The sequence below is a fragment of the Acomys minous genome, assembly GCF_964271855.1.
Source record: "Acomys minous genome assembly, chromosome: 6".
In the NCBI taxonomy this organism is placed as follows: Eukaryota; Metazoa; Chordata; class Mammalia; order Rodentia; family Muridae; genus Acomys; species Acomys minous.
Genome location: NC_140487.1, coordinates 61,033,256 through 61,053,804, shown reverse-complemented (window position 1 = coordinate 61,053,804; position 20,549 = coordinate 61,033,256). Strand labels below are relative to the sequence as shown.

The window sequence follows — 20,549 nt, the reverse complement described above, 5'->3', positions numbered from 1 at the left end:
GGAATAGGTGATCTCTTTTGGAGTTGTTGACCAGCGAGGTACCAGAGGCTCCTAAGCATTACAGGCCACTGCTGAAGACAGCACATACTTGAGTCACAGAACATGAAGACACTGAGCTGGCACTGACCTGGACGCTCCGTCCCTACTGGCTAGCATTCACAGTGCGGGAAGGTGCTATGACACTAATGAAAGAGAAAAGGAATCACCATCTTGTGAATGCTACAAAACGCAATAAGGACTAGCCTGGCAGGACATGCCACTGCTGCAGTAGTGTCATGAACACCAGAGAGTAGCCAACCACTTTCTGACTGGAATGAAGCCCCACTTCACCAGATGATGACTATATCTGGCACCACTGCTGGGCCAACAGTCTGTGGCTAGACAGGTCGTGGGCCCTAGGGAGGGAGGGAACCTCATACTATTGTCTGCCAATGGGGATAGTGTCGAGTCAATTCCTAGTAACACCATTACACCCTGAAATTAGTGCGCTTCCTAACTGTCGCCACAGACGCTTCCATTTGCAGCACACAGTGGTCAACATGCAAAGAACAAGAGACTGAAGAAGGTGCAGAGCCACGGGCGGTTGATGACTCCAAAGTGTTATTTTTTGAAATGTAACTACTTCAATTCTATTAAAAATAATACTGACAAGTCAAATTAAGATATTCCTTCACTGTTCAATGGATAGAAAGAAAATAAGCCAACTTACAAGCTACTGAAACTACCAAAGCATCACCTCAGATGAGGAATGCAGTCAACACAAGGAGATGCAACTAAAAGGCTAGAAACCTACTTCAAGCATTGCCAACTTAAGATCATTAAGCCGCTATAATGTCTCTGTCTGACACCCCTCCCCCATACACACACACACACACACACACACACACACACACACACACTCACTCTAACATTTTCTAGCCAATATGTATGTATGTATGTATGTATGTACGTAACCCAACGTAAGTAGCCAAGAGCAACAAATATAAACAGTAAAGCAAAAATATTTAAGTAGGTGAGAAAGATGTAGGTCTACGAAGCACACTGGCCAGGTATGCTGACACATACATTTAATGTCAGCACTCAAGAGGCAGAGACAGGTGGATCTCTGAGTTCCAGGGCAGGCTAGTCTACATAGTGAAAGTTCATCTCAAAAAAAAAAAAAAAAAAAAAGGTATGGACAGTGTCTACAAAAGACAAAGTAGTTCAGGGAGTCAATGGGTCATAAAGGTATGACCATGCATATAAGCACAACGAACAACTGAAAAGGCTCTCTATATCAACTAGAGAGAGTGTTAATACAATGCAAACATTTTCAAAGTATGTGCTTAAAAGTAATTAATGCTGCTGGGTGTTGGGGACACATGTCTTTAATCCTAGCACTCTGGAGGCAGAGGCAGGAGGATCTCTATGAGTTTGAGGCCAGTTGGTCTACAGCTAGTTTCAGAACAGCCAGGACTACACAAAGAAACCCTGTCTCAGAAAGATTCAGGAATAGGGATCTGTCTTAGTGGGAGAGTGTGCAGGGATGAGGCTAGGTCTTAGTGGGAGAGTGTGCAGGGATGAGGCTAGGTCTTAGTGGGAGAGTGTGCAGGGATGAGGCTGTGTCTTAGTGGGAGAGAGTGCAGGGATGAGGCCGTGTCTTAGTGGGAGAGTGTGCAGGGATGAGGCCGTGTCTTAGTGGGAGAGTGTGCAGGGATGAGGCTGTGTCTTAGTGGGAGAGAGTGCAGGGATGAGGCCGTGTCTTAGTGGGAGAGTGTGCAGGGATGAGGCCATGTCTTAGTGGGAGAGTGTGCAGGGATGAGGCCGTGTCTTAGTGGGAGAGTGTGCAGGGATGAGGCTGTGTCTTAGTGGGAGAGAGTGCAGGGATGAGGCCGTGTCTTAGTGGGAGAGAGTGCAGGGATGAGGCCATGTCTTAGTGGGAGAGTGTGCAGGGATGAGGCCATGTCTTAGTGGGAGAGTGTGCAGGGATGAGGCCGTGTCTTAGTGGGAGAGTGTGCAGGGATGAGGCCATGTCTTAGTGGGAGAGTGTGCAGGGATGAGGCCGTGTCTTAGTGGGAGAGAGTGCAGGGATGAGGCCATGTCTTAGTGGGAGAGTGTGCAGGGATGAGGCCGTGTCTTAGTGGGAGAGAGTGCAGGGATGAGGCCATGTCTTAGTGGGAGAGTGTACAGGGATGAGGCTAGGTCTTAGTGGGAGAGTGTGCAGGGATGAGGCTAGGTCTTAGTGGGAGAGTGTGCAGGGATGAGGCTGTGTCTTAGTGGGAGAGAGTGCAGGGATGAGGCCGTGTCTTAGTGGGAGAGTGTGCAGGGATGAGGCTAGGTCTTAGTGGGAGAGAGTGCAGGGATGAGGCTGTGTCTTAGTGGGAGAGAGTGCAGGGATGAGGCCGTGTCTTAGTGGGAGAGTGTGCAGGGATGAGGCTAGGTCTTAGTGGGAGAGTGTGCAGGGATAAGGCTAGGTCTTAGTGGGAGAGTGTGCAGGGATGAGGCTGTGTCTTAGTGGGAGAGAGTGCAGGGATGAGGCCGTGTCTTAGTGGGAGAGTGTGCAGGGATGAGGCCGTGTCTTAGTGGGAGAGTGTGCAGGGATGAGGCTGTGTCTTAGTGGGAGAGAGTGCAGGGATGAGGCTGTGTCTTAGTGGGAGAGAGTGCAGGGATGAGGCCGTGTCTTAGTGGGAGAGAGTGCAGGGATGAGGCCATGTCTTAGTGGGAGAGTGTGCAGGGATGAGGCCGTGTCTTAGTGGGAGAGAGTGCAGGGATGAGGCTGTGTCTTAGTGGGAGAGAGTGCAGGGATGAGGCCGTGTCTTAGTGGGAGAGTGTGCAGGGATGAGGCCATGTCTTAGTGGGAGAGTGTGCAGGGATGAGGCCGTGTCTTAGTGGGAGAGTGTGCAGGGATGAGGCCATGTCTTAGTGGGAGAGTGTGCAGGGATGAGGCCATGTCTTAGTGGGAGAGTGTGCAGGGATGAGGCCGTGTCTTAGTGGGAGAGTGTGCAGGGATGAGGCCATGTCTTAGTGGGAGAGTGTGCAGGGATGAGGCCGTGTCTTAGTGGGAGAGAGTGCAGGGATGAGGCCATGTCTTAGTGGGAGAGTGTGCAGGGATGAGGCTGTGTCTTAGTGGGAGAGAGTACAGGGATGAGGCCATGTCTTAGTGGGAGAGTGTGCAGGGATGAGGCCGTGTCTTAGTGGGAGAGTGTGCAGGGATGAGGCCGTGTCTTAGTGGGAGAGTGTGCAGGGATGAGGCCGTGTCTTAGTGGGAGAGTGTGCAGGGATGAGGCCGTGTCTTAGTGGGAGAGAGTGCAGGGATGAGGCCGTGTCTTAGTGGGAGAGTGTGCAGGGATGAGGCCGTGTCTTAGTGGGAGAGAGTGCAGGGATGAGGCCGTGTCTTAGTGGGAGAGTGTGCAGGGATGAGGCCGTGTCTTAGTGGGAGAGAGTGCAGGGATGAGGCCGTGTCTTAGTGGGAGAGTGTGCAGGGATGAGGCCGTGTCTTAGTGGGAGAGTGTGCAGGGATGAGGCTGTGTCCTGGGTTCAATCTCTAGTACAACAAACCCACATACCAGCCTAGAGGAAATTCCAGTTTTAGAAGGATATGGTGGTATGCTCTGGTAATTCTAGCACTCAGGAGGCTGAGGCAGGAGGATCAGAAGGATGACAAGAGTCAGCAGTTCAAGGACAGCCTCAGCTACACACTGAGTGTGAGAGCTGTCTCAAAAAACACAAAACAAATTCTAGTTACTTAGACATTCTACTAAGGATCCTCATTTCCTAGAAATTGTGGGGGGGGGGGAGTTTTTATACTGATGCTAAAAATATTTTATGCTTTGCTTCTATTAAAATATAAGTACTTATGAAGCAATTACTCAAAGGATCAAAAGGAAAAAATATTTTAACACCAGGCAAGAACTTGTTCATAAATACCAGCAATATTGCTGAGCTCTGAGCTCCTTCACGATATAATATCATTATAAAACAGCTTTGTGAAGACTCCAAGTTAATGGGAGGCAGTAATTGGAATTAAATGTATATAAACTATGCCAGATGAATCCTGAAACAATGTACAAATAACAGGACTGGGATGTAACATAGTTCTCAACCTTCGCTATAAGCCTGCCCGGTCCATTCTAACTGTGGTAAATGACAGCACTTTTCAAGTTGCTTTAACACATATTTCAACAACAGAAGTAGAAAATGAAAACGTACAATAATTGCACTTACGATGTAGGAAGCAGTCATACTTAAAGCATCGTCGACAGAACAGTGTATGAAACGAGTGTAAGCTTTGCTCCCTCTGAACGGACTTAGCATTTGGTCCATCTATGTTTGGGGTGCATTCAGGAGGCAGAGCGCCTGGGAGCTGCTGCTCGGTGAGTTCTTTATATCTGACGCCAAACAAACAAAAAATGTAAGTAAAGCAGGAAGAAAAGTCTGTTTTGAAAATAAAGTTTCTAAAAGGTTTCCATGGGTTTGTATTTTTAAAAATGTTTACCATCTAAAACACAACAAGAAATATCTAATCTACAGTGATCTTTACCTACACAAAGAGCCAATCAAGTATCATGCAAGGCAAAGCAAGACTCAAGCTCATTAATACAACCCAGGTATACCACAGAAGGTTATTATAATGTTTTGAATGAAATATAAAAATCTCTACCAGTGTCCACTAAAGGTTTCCTACAATATTCTAGTATAAACTGCATGAATACTTATATATAGTCTATATGCACTAAATATTTTCCAACTACGTAGTAAAAGTGTATGTGAGAAAGAGAGTGAGAGATCATGTTTGAAATAAACCAAATGATGAATTACATGCAAGACCGACCCCAAATTTTAAAAAAAAATTATTTTTTCTTACTTTTCTTTTAGTTCTTCTGCTGTGCCCTTATCGGGAAACATTGAGGAAATGGCTTCAAAAATTTTATCAGCAGGAAATTTCCGAGGCGGGCAACTTTCTTTATCTAAACAGTGAATTGCGATAAGGGAAGAGATGGAAGCACATTTCAATTTCATTTTCTCTGTATCACAGTAGCTCAACAAAGCCGATTTCTTCCTAGAAATTGTCAACTTTGGTTCACTCGCAGGGGCCGTTGGTGGGGTGCAAGCAATCTTTGAGACAAGGTCTCTTGTGGCCTTAGTTGGCAACTAGTAAGCAGGCTGACTTCAAACCTTTGATGATTATTTTATTATTTTTAGTGTATACATGTATATGTGCTTGTGTGCATCTAGCTTAGTGAAGACAGATGTGTGCACACACAATCGTGCACATGTGAAAGTCAGGGAACAACTTTTCTGCGTCAATGCTCTCCTCCTACAGCGGAATTCAGAAATCAAACTCAAGTCCTCCAGACTTGCTCAGCAAGCACGCTGACCCAGCGGCCCATCCCTCACCAGCCCACTTTCCTATTCTCCTGTGTCTGACTCCAGAGTGCTAGTTTTACAAGCATGACCCACTATGACTGGCTGGGGTTTGGGGGGGTTGTTTTTTTGTTTTGTTTGGGGAGGGGAGGGGAGGGAAGGTCTCCCTAGTATAGCCCAAGATGGAACAGAACTCGCTATGTAGCTGAAGATGACTTTGAATTTCTGACTCTCCTGCCGTCCCTCTCAAGCCCTGAGGCGACAGGCATGTCACCAAACCCTCTACCACTGACTTCTAATGGGAAAGCCTGTGGAATACAGAAAGACAAATATACTCAAATATGAGATGTTTGAAGAGCACTGGAAGACAGATCCCTCAGGTTTGATTATTTGCAACCAGCAGCTTTGTGTCAGAGCCAATCACTAATGCACTGGCACTTTCAGGTCTGCCCGTAAGCTGGGAGAGCCTAGCAATCACCGAGTTGACCTTAAGGTATGTTTCTGTTATAAAGAACGCATGCCTTCTGAAACTGCATTTCTCCCCTCTGTCTACTACGCTGCCTTACGTAGGCTTGCTTGAGTAAGAGGACAGCATGATGGGCTCTGCCTTGGGATGACTGTTAACTAAGAACCCTTCCCAAGTGCAGAGGCAACAGCACACACTGCAGTCAGACCTGGGCATCACCTTGGGGTTCAGGTTCTACTCCTTTCCAATACTGCAGTCTTAAATAAGTTCCTTAGCCTTAAGCCTCTCTAAGCCACTTCCACACACACCGGATCTGGTAACAACACCTACACTGTAGAGCTCTGGAAGGATGAGTGAGCGGTCCATATGAAGTTAGCACACAACTTATATATAGTATACGTGATGTTATTATAAAGATGATTATGATAGTTGTTCCGCAAAGCCCAAAAAAAAAAAGATTATGTCCTTTTGCTAGGCAAAGGAAACAAAAAAGCTATAGTGGAAAACGAAATGCTGCAGAGAATATATTTGGTTATACTACTAAAATATAACATTTAACAACAACAACAAAGGAGGGGGGAGAAATTGCATTCTATCCATACATGTGGTGTTTTTCACATTTATTTACATGTCTTATATGCCACAGTGTGCATTCATGTAAAGATCAGAGGGTAACTTAGGAGAGTCAGTTCTTTTCTTCCAGTGTGGGTTCCAGAGCTTAAACTCAATTCAGCATGTTAGTGGAAAGCACCTTTACCCACTGAGCCATCTTACTAGGCTGACACTTTTTCAGATGACGTAAGACCCATACAAAATCTAGTATACACATACCATCTCGACTGTCCTCTAGATCTTTCTGCTTTTCTTCACTTTCATCAGGATCATCTCCATCATCATCGTCGTCATCGTCATCATATTGACCAAGAGCATTTACCAACTCCACAAAAATCTCATCGTTTATAAATCCACATTCTAAGAACCAAATGTCAGAAACAGAAGGGGGAAAGGAAGAACAGAAGTTTATGTATACATTTTCTAATCTAGAAGACTAGCCAAGGCCTAATAGCACTGTAACATAAGGGTCAGATGAGGACAGTCAGGATCAATTTCATGGCCAGCAAAGAAAACAGCATTTATCTGCAGTATCTGGTGCTTTCATAGGAATCAGCCCTTCCCCAGCTGCTCCAGGGCCCAATATCCCCTAATCCTCCAGGACCTGTGCCTTGAGTTAGCTTCCTCCCAACCTACGTCACCGACTGACCACTTCAAACCCTGATCTCCACTGTGTGACCACAGACCCCTTCTCCTAGATATCAAGAAAGCCTCCTGCACACAGAAGCCTGAGCCCAGGATTCTGATGACTCAATTTCAGAAGCTACGACCGCCCTGAGGAAAGGCACTTCTGAGCAGGGAGGCTTTCTGAAGCGCATGCTCCATAGACAGAAGTTTAAATCCAGTTAATATTATTATTTAAAGTGCACCAAGTACACACACTTTATTCCTAAAAAAAAATCTACATGTTTTTGCTGCTACAGTTCATAACCAGTTACTGATAAATACCAAGAGGCAAATAAGATTCTCCAATGGAAAAACTAAAGAAACACTACGAATTTATGGCTGTAAGTCCAGACTAGCTCTTTATAGTCAAGTACTAACATTAATTTTATTATTAAAAATGTTTTGGGGTTTTCTTTAATAAACTTTATGCTTAAGAAACCAAGTATCTTGAGTGCTTAGCAAAGCCCCTGTGGTGGTTTGAATGGATGTGGCTCTGACAGGCCCATCGGGGTGGCACCATTAGGAGGAGTGGCCTTCTTGGAATGAGTAGATGTCGCCTTGCTGGAGGAAGTGTGTACTTATGGGTGGGCTTTGAGGTCCTGGAGGCTCAAGCCAGGCCAGTGTTCCTCACTCTCTTTCTGCTGCCTAGCCCATCCAGATGTAAAATTCTAGGCCCCTTCTCCAGCACCATGCCTGTTTGCATGCTGCCACGAAGACTAAACATCTAAATGCTTAGCAAGAGAATTAAACAATTCTCTTTATGAGTTGTTGTGGTCACTGCCTCTACTCCCAACAATAAACCCTAAGATCACCTCCCCCAAGGAGAATATACATATGGCTTACCTCTATCTCCATGCACTTTTCCATCATAATTTTTTATTAGTTCTTCAATGAAAGTGCCATCCTGATCCAGAACTTCATCCCCCATATAAGGAATGTTATGTAAAACAGTTTCATCTTCTACCTAAAAGTTTTTTAAAAATGTATTCTAAATGTTGAACTATTTTTTTAAAAACTCACTATGAGAGCCAGAGAGATGGCTCAGCAGGTAAAGACACTTGCCACCAAGCTTGACAACCAAAGTTCAATACCTGGGATTCATGTGATAGAACTTCCCACAAGTTGTCCTCTGACCTCCACACATCTGTCATGCTACACACACACACACACACACACACACACACACATAAATTTTAAGCCTCCAATGTGAGAAGTACTGCAAATATTAAGTGGGGTACATCTGTTCAGCATATGCTGAAGACCAAGCTCAATTCCCAGTACCACACAAAAATTTCAACAAGATAACTAAAAACAGTAAATATTTCCATGAGTACTTGTCTACACCCAAACCTCCAGAGCAAACTCTTAACTACTGTAACTCTACTTAAGCTAATATGCAATCCTTCCTTTAGGAACCTCTAGGAAAGGAAATTAGTGGAAATGACATCAGATCACAAGTTTAAGACATTCCTATTATAGATACTAAAATGGAAGGTATCTATAATAGATGATGAATGTGGCTTATCAAAATAAACTATAGGGGCTGGAGAGATGGCTCAGAGGTTAAGAGCACTGGCTGTTCTTCCAAAGGTCCTGAGTTCAATTCCCAGCAACCACATGGTACCTCATAGGCATCTATAATGTGATCTGGTGCCCTCTTCTGGGCATGTAGGCATGTACAAATAATAAATAAATCTTTATAAAAAAAATAAACTATAAATACTCATCAACAAAGTAAAGAATTATTAACTTCATTTGGTGATCTAGGAATTAAGATATTCAATACAATAAAAAAATCTAGGGATACTATAATGATCTGAGTGAGATTTTTTTTTCTTTTTCTTTTTTAATTTGTGCATTGGTGTTTTGCCTGCATGTACGCCTGTTGGTATCAGATCATGGAGTTACAGACAGTTGTGAGGGGCCATGTGGGTGCTGGGAATTTAACCAGGGTCCTCTGAAGAACAGTCAGTGCTCTTAACCGCTGAGCCATCTCTCCAGCCCCGAGTAAAATTCTTATCCCCCAGAACCACAGCCCAAATAAACTCTTCACTCTATAAGTTGCCTTGGTCTTGGTGATTTATCACAATATCAAAAATAACTGATATGATATGAAAAAGTATAAATGGCCTGTCTTTTTATGCCAAAAATAAGAACATTCTACAGCAACAGAAAATATTTCAGTACTTTGATGAACAAGTCATACATTAGAGTGTAACAAACAGCTGGGAAGAGCCAATCAAAAAAGTGTAGGGAGACTAGAATATTTGAGAACACAAAGGACAAAACAAAGACAAAAAATCATAGAAGAAAGACATTTCAAGAGAATAAGAATGACAGCAACTATCCAAGACTGGATGGTTCTAAAGGGTGTAAAGAAACTAAGTTACGACAGGCCTGTAGTAAAAAGCCCATGATCAAGGTCTTGGTTAAATGTTTAGTCTTAGAATCTTAACTCTGAAAAACAGGACAGACTGGCTAAGACTCACTGGAGGACAAACTTTCATGACAAGCTCTCAGTTAACAAAATGGAAGAGTCAAGACGAGGTCAGAGGGCACTGACTGTGCTTTTAAAGAATAAGACCTATAAAGTTCATCTTTTAAATGTGTTTATTTCTATTTTTCTTGTGGAGAATGCAGAAAAGAATATGAAATGGTTGTTAACTATTAACTCTTAATCACTCCAAGTGCTAAGATTTTGACGGACTTTTGAAACCTTTCATTTTATCTTTATCACCATGAGAAAAAAATTTACCATGTGCACTCGGGGAGGTAGAGGCAGGCAGATCTCTGTGAGTTTGAGACTAGCCTGGTCTACAAAGCGAGTCCAGGATAGCCAAGGCTACACAGAGAAACCCTGTCTCAAATAACAAAAAACAAAACAACAACAAAAAAACCCCACTATGTTTCCTATTTAAATACATTATTATCAAATAAGAGAAAGCTACATTACTTACCATAAAATTCTGCTGTAAGGGAGACCAAGAATACATAATAGGCACCGAGGCGACTGCATTCAGGGTCTTTAGCGGGATGACTTGTGCTGGAAAATCCAAGTCACTGGTCACTGAACACTAAAATAGAACATAAATAAAACTTCTTCTTAAAGAAAAGACCAACCTTAAGCTATGGCCATCATATGTGAACAGATGCTCCAATCCTAAGTAACTTTGAATTTTTAAGATGGAAATGGTCAGGATATCCAGAAAGATTCCTCTTTTCTCTAAGGTAAAAACATTCTCCAGATGTTGCCAGTTTTTAAACTCTTCCAGCCTTTCTCATACTTACCGTTAACAGTTAGAATAAAAAACATACTCATCTTAGGCGCAGAAATCTGATCTTCAGCATACTTTCTCTCTAAAAGCCACTCAAGCACACAGAACAGAATGTATATATGCCAACTATGTACTTAAATCGTAAGTTAACAATGTTACGTTGACCTTTTCCTTTGATTTTTTGAGACAAAGTCATGTTATGAACTCAATCTGTAGATCAGGCTGTCCTCTAATTCACAATCCTCCTGTCTCAGCCTACAAGGTGCTGAGAATGCTGTGATTACAGGCAGACATCACTGTGTGTGACTAACCTTTCTTATCTTTTATTTTCCTTTTTTAAAAATGTCATTTTATATAATATCAAATAATGAATTAAGAGTAAAACAGATTGAGTTTCAATTGCAAAACATATATTCTAATTAATTCCATAATCTAACTGTTCACAGGTAAGGCACTACATTAAACATACTACATGTCTCATGATGGTTATTACAACACTCTAAGACACAATTCTTAGCCCCACTTTACACTGAGAAAACTAAGGTAAAGAAAGAACAAGTAGTTCACTCAAGACCTTACACAGATAGAGTTGTAAGGTAAACACCAAGTCTCTGACCCACTGCACACTGCCACGGCACTTTACCTCTATAATGCTTACATCTTCTGGTCCCTTGAAATGCCATTTCATTATCATTTATGATGGTAATATTTAAAGTTAGATTTCTGAGGCGGCAGAAAGACAGAGTCTGACCTCCAACAGATAGAACTGTATTTATTAGTGTACACAGTGAGGGACAGCTTCTCTCCAGAGGAAGAAACTGAGATGTGTGCAGGAGCCAAAGCTAGCTGTGACCCCTTATAGGCATGGGGTGTGGGGTATGAATAAGGAAACTGTTGTAGCCATAGTGTCTCCTGCAGTCTCTCCTTCCTGAAACTGCTGGCCCAAGGCAAGACACACCACCCAACTGTAACCTCACGGGAACTGCTTAACAACTGAGGCACTCAATCAGATTCATAGCATACTATTTCTCCTGTATCACAGAGAGAAAAACTGCTGTGATACAGGAGATGTGGTGACGTAATGCTTTCTTATCATGGTGACATCAGCAAATGCATTGGTTAAAAACTGTTAAAATGTTTGCAAATTTGATTCTAATTACAGCAAAAATCTGTACCCTAATAACCACACTGCTTTCTATCCTGGTGAGGAATCCAGCTTTTCTTAAGAGTTCTATTCCTAAATGTCAAGTTTCCATGGCTGTCTCAAAAATACCTCAGGTATGTATTGCCGATCTAAAACTAATAAAAATAGAACAAGTTAAACCACGCCCATATCAGTCAAATATGTACATACACATACACAGAGTTAGTGTCTGAGTTTTATATAGGGTGTTTCCAAGTCAACAAGACCAGGGCTGAATGAAGTCGCATTACTCGCACACAGGCCACATGAACCTGCACATGTGCTCATGTGCAGAGCCCTCAGCTCTACATGGCTGCTCGGTACTCTGACCATCAGAGAGCTCATGCCACACAAAGACAACTCTTTCCTAATGGAAGTGAAGGTCAAGTCAGTTTCAAAGAACCAACACAGTGATATCTACTACTGTTTTCCAAAAAGGCAAAGGTAAAAATAATACCAAAAGCTCAAAGCCAAGTAAACATGGTGTGGATGGCTTATTAATGTTCCCCTTCCTGCTATCTGGCTTCATATACAGATTCTCATCTCTCCATTCACTAACCCAATAATAAGAGGAAGGAACATTTATTGAGCACATACTGTGTTCTAGACACCATGCTAAGAAATTGCTTAAATGATCATAAATCATTTTTGTTATGACCATATGATGTGATTTTAGTATCACAGCTGGGTGACGGCGGTGCATGCCCTTAATCCCAGCACTCAGGAGGCAGAGGCAGAAGATCTGCAAGTTCAAGGGGCAGCCTGGCCTACAGAGTGTCCAAGGCCAAGGCTACACAGAGAAACGCTGTCTGGAAAAAACCCAAAAATTTAGCATCACAACCCACAAATAAGACCAGGGGCCAGAAGTTACATCTTCCTACTGAGAAAATAAGTTAGAAGGCAGGATTGAAAGCTAAGTCTAACTGCAATATCCAGGAACTTCTTTGTGTTCTTGCTGTCAGGAGCTCACAGGAAAGACTCCCAATAGCAGCCTGACGCGATCTACTAGGCAGAACAGACACCCAAGAAGGTCGCAGAGGCATCGCCAACCACTCTTATCTATCCCTAGCACATCTTCCTTTCCGTCTACCTAACTAGGTAAATTTAGGGGTGAAAGTGATTTTAATTACATCAATAAAGCATCTCATACTACTCCATAATCTTAAATATAAGGCAATCTTCATTTCTTAAAAAAAATATTGGCGGGCTGGAGAGATGGCTCAGCGGTTAAGAGCACTGACTGCTCTTCCAGAGGTCATGAGTTCAATTCCCAGCAACCACATGGTGGCTCACAACCATCTATAATGTGATCTGATGTGCATTGTATACATAATAAATAAATAAATCTTTTTTAAAAAAATATTGGCTTTTGCTTTGGTGGTGACAAATTAATTCTAAGGCTTTAATTCTACACAGAAGTTGTCTCGATAGCTTAGAGACAGGTTGGCTCTCCAGCTCTGACTTACCTGTGTTAGCATATATAAATCAAAGGTTATGGGTAAAGTTAGTAAGTATTCTTTTCAACCACTAGATAGGGGAATGAGAGCTTTGCAGAAAACTGAGTATACTAAACAAAAGCTAGGTTTACCATAAACAAAACTCACAGAAGCACAGACAGTAGGAAAGCATGGGCTATAGCACAAATTACACCTCCAGTCTATATACGTCTGCCACGCTCCTCGTCCCAATCACTTCAAGCCTGAGTCACCAAGGGATGGCGCACACTCTGTAAGGGGAAAGGATCTGAAGCACAAGGTGTCTGCTTTTTTTTACCTGTCTGCTTCAAAACAATACTCGGCAGGGTGTCAAAAAAAAGTTCATGCAATCAACAGACTGTGGTGATTCTCTATAGAGGAAAGTTCAGCTTCTTCCCCGCTCACCTTTGTGGAGAACAGCTCGAGCTCCGCAGCACCCCCGGATCCCACCCCACCCGGCCACTCATGCTACAGCCACACCCTTGTCATTTACAGAATAGGAGTGAGATGCCGCAGCATTTATTTGCAGGTAAAACAAGTCAGGAAATGCTTGTGACTTGCAGAGAAACTACACAAAACTGCCAATTACTTAGTAACTTTACTTTGAACATGCTTCGCCCTCAACGGTTTTAACACTCTCATCACTAGAAGCATGGCAAAAGCTGTTGACCTCACGAGTCTCCGGGGCACTTGTACCTGTGCAGTTATAGCTCTAGGAGGCCTGCCTTAGCAGTTTAAATTTCTAATTCTAGTTCCAATTTCAGGATCACACAAGGCATTATTGCAGATGATTCATTGACAATGGTAAAGGAGGAAAAACTAGTTACCAAGGATGGCACATTTTCAGAGAAACACAGCTTACTGGTAAGTGACAAGGTTCCTCTGAGGTTGGAGACTTACATCAACCAGCTGGTACAATAGGCGGCTGTGTGGCTGGAGAGGAAGTCAAGCCAAAAATAGTAGCTGTAGGAGTACACAACCAAACTGAGACTCTTGGCAGAAGGCTGGTTCCAAGTAAAAACTGTGTTATGGAAAATCGTAGAGGGAGAGGCAGGTGAATGGCCTGCAGGGAAGGGAAAGAAATTAACCCACCCTACTATGTGCCAAGCACCATGCTAGAGACTACCAAAGTTTACCATTATCCTAGGAGGTAAATATTCCCCATTTCAGGCAGGACATCCCACCTCTAAGTTTTTGAGGTGTGTTTTTATTTGTTTTGTTATTTTTATTTTATTTATTTATTTATATTTATATTTTATTTTATTTTATCTCACTGTGGCCCTGGCTGGCCTAGAACTTGCTTTGCAGACCATGCTGGCCTTGAACTATCCTCCTGCCATCACTCCTTGAGTGTTGGGATTAAAGCCACTTACCACCACATCAGCCAAATTCAAGTTTTTAATTATCCAGCCTTCTGGTAAGGGCAGAACGTGAAATGTAAATTCAAGACTATTTTAGGTGAAGCAGGAGGAGGAGGATGAAAGAAGAAAGAAGGAAGAAGAAAGAAAGATGGAAGGAAAGAAGGAAACAAAGGAGGGAAGAAGGAAGAAAACAGAATGAGTTAAGCATCACGTATTGAGGAAGCTCAACAGCACAACCACCAGTTTTAAGGCCAACGGAGGAATATGAAGGGGATATTCTTAAGAAAAACAAGTGTCTCTCACATAAGAGGGTCAGAATTTAAACAAAAGCGGGCCTCACATCTTCATATAAGTACTTAATGAAAGCTAAGGAATAAACAGCAGTCTATTCCAGATTATAAATTGCTTCCATTTTTGATGCTACACACGTATGTCAAAGAGCCATTAAATACAGGAGCTATCTTATAACAAAAGCCTACTTATCTCAGATTTCACTGTCATCTTATGTCAATTCTTACATATTTCGTAGCAGAAATGTACACAGCATTTCAGGGTGTGTGTGTGTGTGTGTGTGTGTGTGTGTGTGTGTGTGTGTTGGGGGAGGGAGTGTTGTTGTTGTTGAGATAGGGTCTCTGAGTAGCCCTGGCTAGCATGGAATTCTCTAGGAGACCAGATTGACTTTCTGAGTGGTAAGATTCTATGAAGCCTTTCTGGTGGATTAGTGTGATGGCTGTTCTTGGTTGTCAACTTGACTACATCTAGAAGTAACTAGAATCTGAATGGCTGGGCACATCTGTGAGGGAGTTTTGTTTTGTTTTTTCTTTATTAAATCATTTTAAGTAGGAAGACCCACTTCTAATCCTGATTTTCAAGGGGTTACTATGTATCTTTAACCCAGGTCTTTTGAGTTGAAGATCCTCCTTATCTGGGCTACATCTTCTGCTAGCAGCCTACATAAAGAACACGGAAGAAGAAAACTTTTTCTCTTGCCTGATTGCCCTGGATCTTGAGTAATTCACTGGCATCCTTCCTTGGGATTCAGGTATACACTGAAGACCAGATGTGAAACATCCAGCCCGCGGACTAAACAACATTTGTAGACTGACATTGCTGGACTAGCTGGACCACAGCCTGTGAGCTATTCTAACAAATCTCCTTTCTACATAGATAGAATGAATCTATCTATCAGTTCTGTTCCTCTAGAAAACCCTGAATGATTATAGAACCAGAAGCAGTTTCAGAGCAGCAGAAGTATACGGATGAATCATTTAAGTGTTTGTCTGGACTAGGCTTTCCACTCTGCCAATACCTAGTTACTGAAGCCTCTCCAGGAAGTTAGGAGCATACGGAAAGCCCATGAAGTGACTTATTTTACAAACTTAAGGGGACAAATGCATTTGACTATGTTGATTCACCAATTATGAATGGAAAAATAAGGAAAATGATGGTGTTGGTCAGTTGCTCCAGCATCTCTGTGTAAACTGATAAAGGAAAAGAATGAGCTTCGTGATCAAATTAACCAACTTCTAGCATCTCAGATTATAGTGAAGGACAACAATGAGCTCAGTAACAGAACCACAAGCTCCAGGTGCACATCAGCAGCCTAAAGCAGTGGTTCTCACCCAGTGGGTTGTGACCCCTGTGGGGTTGCAGTATCAGATACCCTGAATCTCAGATATTTACATCACAATGCAGAACAGCAAAATTACACTTATGACACAGCAACAGAATAAATTGTAGTTGGGGATTATAACAACATGAGGAGCTGTATTAAAGGGCCACAACATTAGGAAGGCTGAGAACCAGCAGCCACCAAGCTCTAGTTACAGAACACCAAACCAAAGCCCCCAAAATTACAAAGAAAAACCAAGTCCTAGCCTCAGAGGGTGTTAAAGTAAGGGAATTAACTAGTTAAAAAAAAAAAAAAACACAAAAACTTAAACCTAGGATGGAGATTTGTAGGAGGACCCCATTGAAGCTGAGAACTTGACTCCTCAGAGTCTCAAAAGTACCCTGTGTAAGACCTAATCCTCCACAGTGGGAAGGCCTGGAAAGCCTGCCCTTCACTAGTCCTACAGGATGTAAAATGGTGAGAGGCACCAGCACATTTGAAGAGCTTTGTTGTCACCCTTCTCCTTAGACCTCAGAGTCTGAGATGCTGCTGCTCAGTTAAATAAATTAAATGCAGTTGGTTTAATTGGACAGCACTGAGTCACCAAAGGCAAGGTGACTGTAGTTATCACACTGCGCAGTATAGACAAAGCAACGGCCACAATGGCCTGACCGTAAAGTCAGTGTGACCACAGGCAATGTGATTTTTATGGGGGTATGACTTGTATGGACCTCTGCTACTGGCTAATCAATCATGGTGTGTCCAGCCATGAAATAGTTTAAGAAGCCTATTGCATTTTTGTTTGATGTAGATAAGCAGAAAAACGCTCAAAAACAAAGACTACAGTAGACCATGGCAAAAGGGAATTGGCCCACAAGCCAATTTCCAGACTTGAGCCAGTTTGCCGACCCACAACCCGTTGAATGAAGGGACTACCAGGTTCCCCTGAGGAAAGACCTTGATAAAATATCTAAGAGTTTTCCTGTTAGCCTTTCTCCAGCCCTTTCCAAAGGGGCCTATGTCCTTTTACAAGGGTAACTGTACACTGGAGGGAAGGAAACAATCAGACTTTCCAGAGTCAACTAAATAACAGTTCTGAATGGAACAGACACTGATTCTAAGAGACGGAGGTCAGGTGGTTAATGGAGTCCTGACTGAAGTCCAACTCACAGTAGGTCCATTGGATCCCCAAACTCACCCTTTGGTTATTTCCCCAGTCCCAGGTTGTATAAATGGGATACTTAAAAGCTGGCCAAATTCCCACACTAGTTCCCTGACCTGTGGAGTAAGTGCTATTGTGGCTGGAAAGGATAAAGGGTAAGTGGGGTCTTTTAAAGCTGTGTCTGTCAGAGAAAACAGTAAATCAAAACCAGCATCACATCCCTAGAAGAACTGCAGAAAACAATGTCACCATCAAGGACTTGAAAGATACAGGGGTGGTGGTTCCCCTCATCTCACTTTAACTCTGTGGTCTGGCCAGTACAGAAGACAGGTGATCATGAAGACTGACAGCTGACTATCAAGTAGTGACTCCAATTACAGATGCTGTGCCTTAACAAATTTCCTGGTATATCATATGCAGCTACTGGCCTAGCAAATGCCTTTTTCTTTGTACCTATCCATTAGGACCACCAGAGGCAATTTGCTTTCAGTTGGCAAGGCCCGCAGTCTACCTTTACAGTTTTACCTCAAGGATTTGTAAACTCTCTAGCTCTGACTCACAACTTACTTCAAAGGGATCTTGCAAAATATCACACTGGATCACTGTATTGACCACATTAAGCTGATTGGACCAAGTGAGCAAGAGGCAGCAACCACTTTGGACGTGTTGGTAACACATGTGCATCAGAGGATAGGAAATAAAGCCAACCAAAATTCAAGGCCGTCTACTTCAGTGAAATTATCAGGAGCCCAGTATGGGTATGGAGGGTGCAGAGACAATCCTCTGAGGGTAAAGGATAAGTTATTGCACCTGACCCCTTCCACCACCAAGAGAGAAAAATGTTTAGCGGGCCAATTTGGATTCTGGAGATAGTATGTCCCTCACTTGGGTGTGTCAGTCAAGCCTGTGTACTAAGTGACTCAGAAAGCTGCTAGCTTTTTATTTTGTTTTGTTTTTCAAGACAGGATTTCTCTGTGTAGCCCTGGTTGTCCTGGACTCACTTTGTAGACCAGGCTGGCCTCAAACTCACAGCCTGTCTCTGCCTCCCAAGTGCTGAGATTAAGGCATGTGCCACGGTGCCCCGCTGAAAGCTGCTAGCTTTGAGTGGAGTCTGGAACAGGAAAAGGATCCTCAACAGGTCCAGGCTGCTGTGCGGTCTGCTCTACCACTTGGAGCATTAGATCTAGCAGACCTGATGGTATGTGAGGTATCAATGACAAACAGGGATGCTGTTTGAAGGCTTTGTCAGTCTCCTATGGGTGAATCACAGAAGGCACCTTTGGGATTTTGGTGCAAGAGTCTACCATCATCTGCAGACATCTGTCCTTTTAAGAGACAGCCCTTGGCCTACTATAGGGCTTTAGTGGAAACTGAACATTTGAAAATGGGCCTCCAAGTTACCATGTGGCCTGAGCTGCCCATCATGAGCGGGGAATTATCTGACCCACCATACCATCAAGTAGGACATGCACAGCAGCAATACATTATCAAATGGAAGTGGTATACATATGATCAGGCCTGAGCAGGTCCTGAAGGCACAAGCAAGTTATCCAAGAAGTTGCCCAAATACCTATAGTTTCTACTGCTGCTACAACGCCATCTGCTCCTAAGCTTGCACGTATAGCCTCATGGCATGTTCCCTATGACTGGCTGACTGAAGAAAAGACTATGGCATGGTTTACTGATGGTTCTATATGTTTTCCAGGCCCCACTGAAGTTGGGGAGAGAAGCCGCCCGAGGAGCATCAGATTGGCAAGTGACTGGGATATATGTAGGTTTTGAGACCATAGGATTAGAGTAGTTTAGCTTAGTTTACTAGTAGATTTGTAGTAGTTTAGATTCTGCCCAGTGTAGAGCTTGCCGCTTTAAAATACATTACAGTCTCATTGTATCAGTTATTAGCTTCCTGGGCCATACAGATACGTTATTTGCAACAGTAGTTGCAGCATTGAAAGTCACTAGTGAAGGGAAATCTTCCTTGTGGGCAGAACTGCAGGCAGTACACATGGTGATGTATGTTTTGTACAGGAGAAATGGCCGGGCATGTGACTGTTCACTGACTCAGGGGCTGTAGCCAATGAACTGGCTGAACAGTCAGGGACTTAGAAAAAGCATGATTAGAAGATTAGTAAGAAAGATATCTTGGGGGGGGGGGGTAGAACATGGACAGATTTCTCCAAATGGGTGAAGGACATGAAGATACTTGGTGTCCATGTAAATTCTCATCAAAAGGTGACTTCAGCTAGAGGAGTTCAATAACCAGTAGATAAGATGGCTCATCCTCTGGACAGTCGGCCTCTTTCCCTAGCCATCCCTGTCAGCACCCAAGGGGCACATAAACAAAGTGGCAGAGATGAGGATTACACATGGGCTCAACAACACGGGCTGTCACTTACCAAGGCTGAACTGGCTATAGCTGCTGCTGAGTGCCAGATCTGCCAACAGTAGACACCAACCCTGAGCCCCAGATATGGCACCATTCCCTGGGTGACCAGCCAACAAGCTGGTGCCGGGTTGACTACACTGAACCACTTCTTCCATCAAAAGAACAACACTTTGTCCTTTCTGGAGTAGATACTTATTCTGGTTATAAATTTGGCTTTCCTGCATGTAATGCTTCTGTCAAAACTACCATCCGTGGACTTACAGAATACCTACCTCATCCACCATCTTGGTACAGTATTGCTTCTGACCAAGGAACTCACTTCACAGCCAGAAGTGTAACAGTGGGCCCAAGATCATGGAATCCGCTGGTCTTACCACGTTCCCCACAATCCTGAAGCAGTTGGCCCAATAGAAGATGGAGTGGCTTTTGAAAGCAGTTACAGCACCAATTAGTTGGCAGCAGCCTGGAGGGCTGAGAAAGGTGTTCTCCAGAAGATGCTATATGCTTTGAATCAACATCCAATAATATATGGCCATCCAGCCTTGTGGGCTAGGTTCCTGGACTTTCCATTGGTAGACAGCCATTGTTGGACTAGCTGGATACAGCCCACAGCCATTACGACAGCGCCCTTTATACAGACAGATTCATTCTTCAAGTCCTGTTCCTCTAGAGAATCCTGACTAATAGAATTAAACTTCCTTGCAGCCCCTTCAGAAGCTCATCCCTAAATGAAGGGTTCATCATCAACAAATCTAACCCTACAGTAAAATCCAAAACAATTTGACTATGGGTAAAACGTGTCCACTATCTGCTAAAGCCAGTTTTGTTAAAACACTGGAGATCACAGAGCACAGTCCTAAAACAAACTACAAAAGACTCAAAAGGCTAGGTGTGGTGGCTCATGCCCATAATCCCAACACTTGACAGAGACAGGAGAGCAAGGAGTTCAAGGGTCCGAGGCCTGTTTTGGCTCTGAAACTCTGTCTCAAAACAAAGATCAAAACCACA

General features: G+C 43.2%; 1 protein-coding gene across 15 annotated transcripts in view; it reads right to left on the bottom strand.

Annotated features, from left to right (window-relative positions):
* EZH2 (enhancer of zeste 2 polycomb repressive complex 2 subunit) overlaps positions 1-20,549 on the bottom strand; it is a 63,455-nt gene that overhangs the window by 17,046 nt on the left and 25,860 nt on the right. For 6 of the 15 annotated variants that reach the window (XM_084786128.1, XM_084786129.1, XM_084786123.1 and 3 more), the window contains exons 4-8: positions 10,045-10,161; positions 7,932-8,051; positions 6,641-6,803; positions 4,844-4,946; positions 4,189-4,367 (exon numbers count right to left, since the gene is read on the bottom strand). In XM_084786128.1, the coding sequence (XP_084642254.1) occupies positions 4,189-4,367; positions 4,844-4,946; positions 6,641-6,803; positions 7,932-8,051; positions 10,045-10,161 (682 nt within the window). Of the gene's footprint in view, positions 1-4,188; positions 4,368-4,843; positions 4,947-6,640; positions 6,804-7,930; positions 8,052-10,044; positions 10,162-20,549 lie in introns of all 15 variants that reach the window. The other 9 variants (XM_084786131.1, XM_084786124.1, XM_084786134.1 and 6 more) reach the window with 3 other exon arrangements.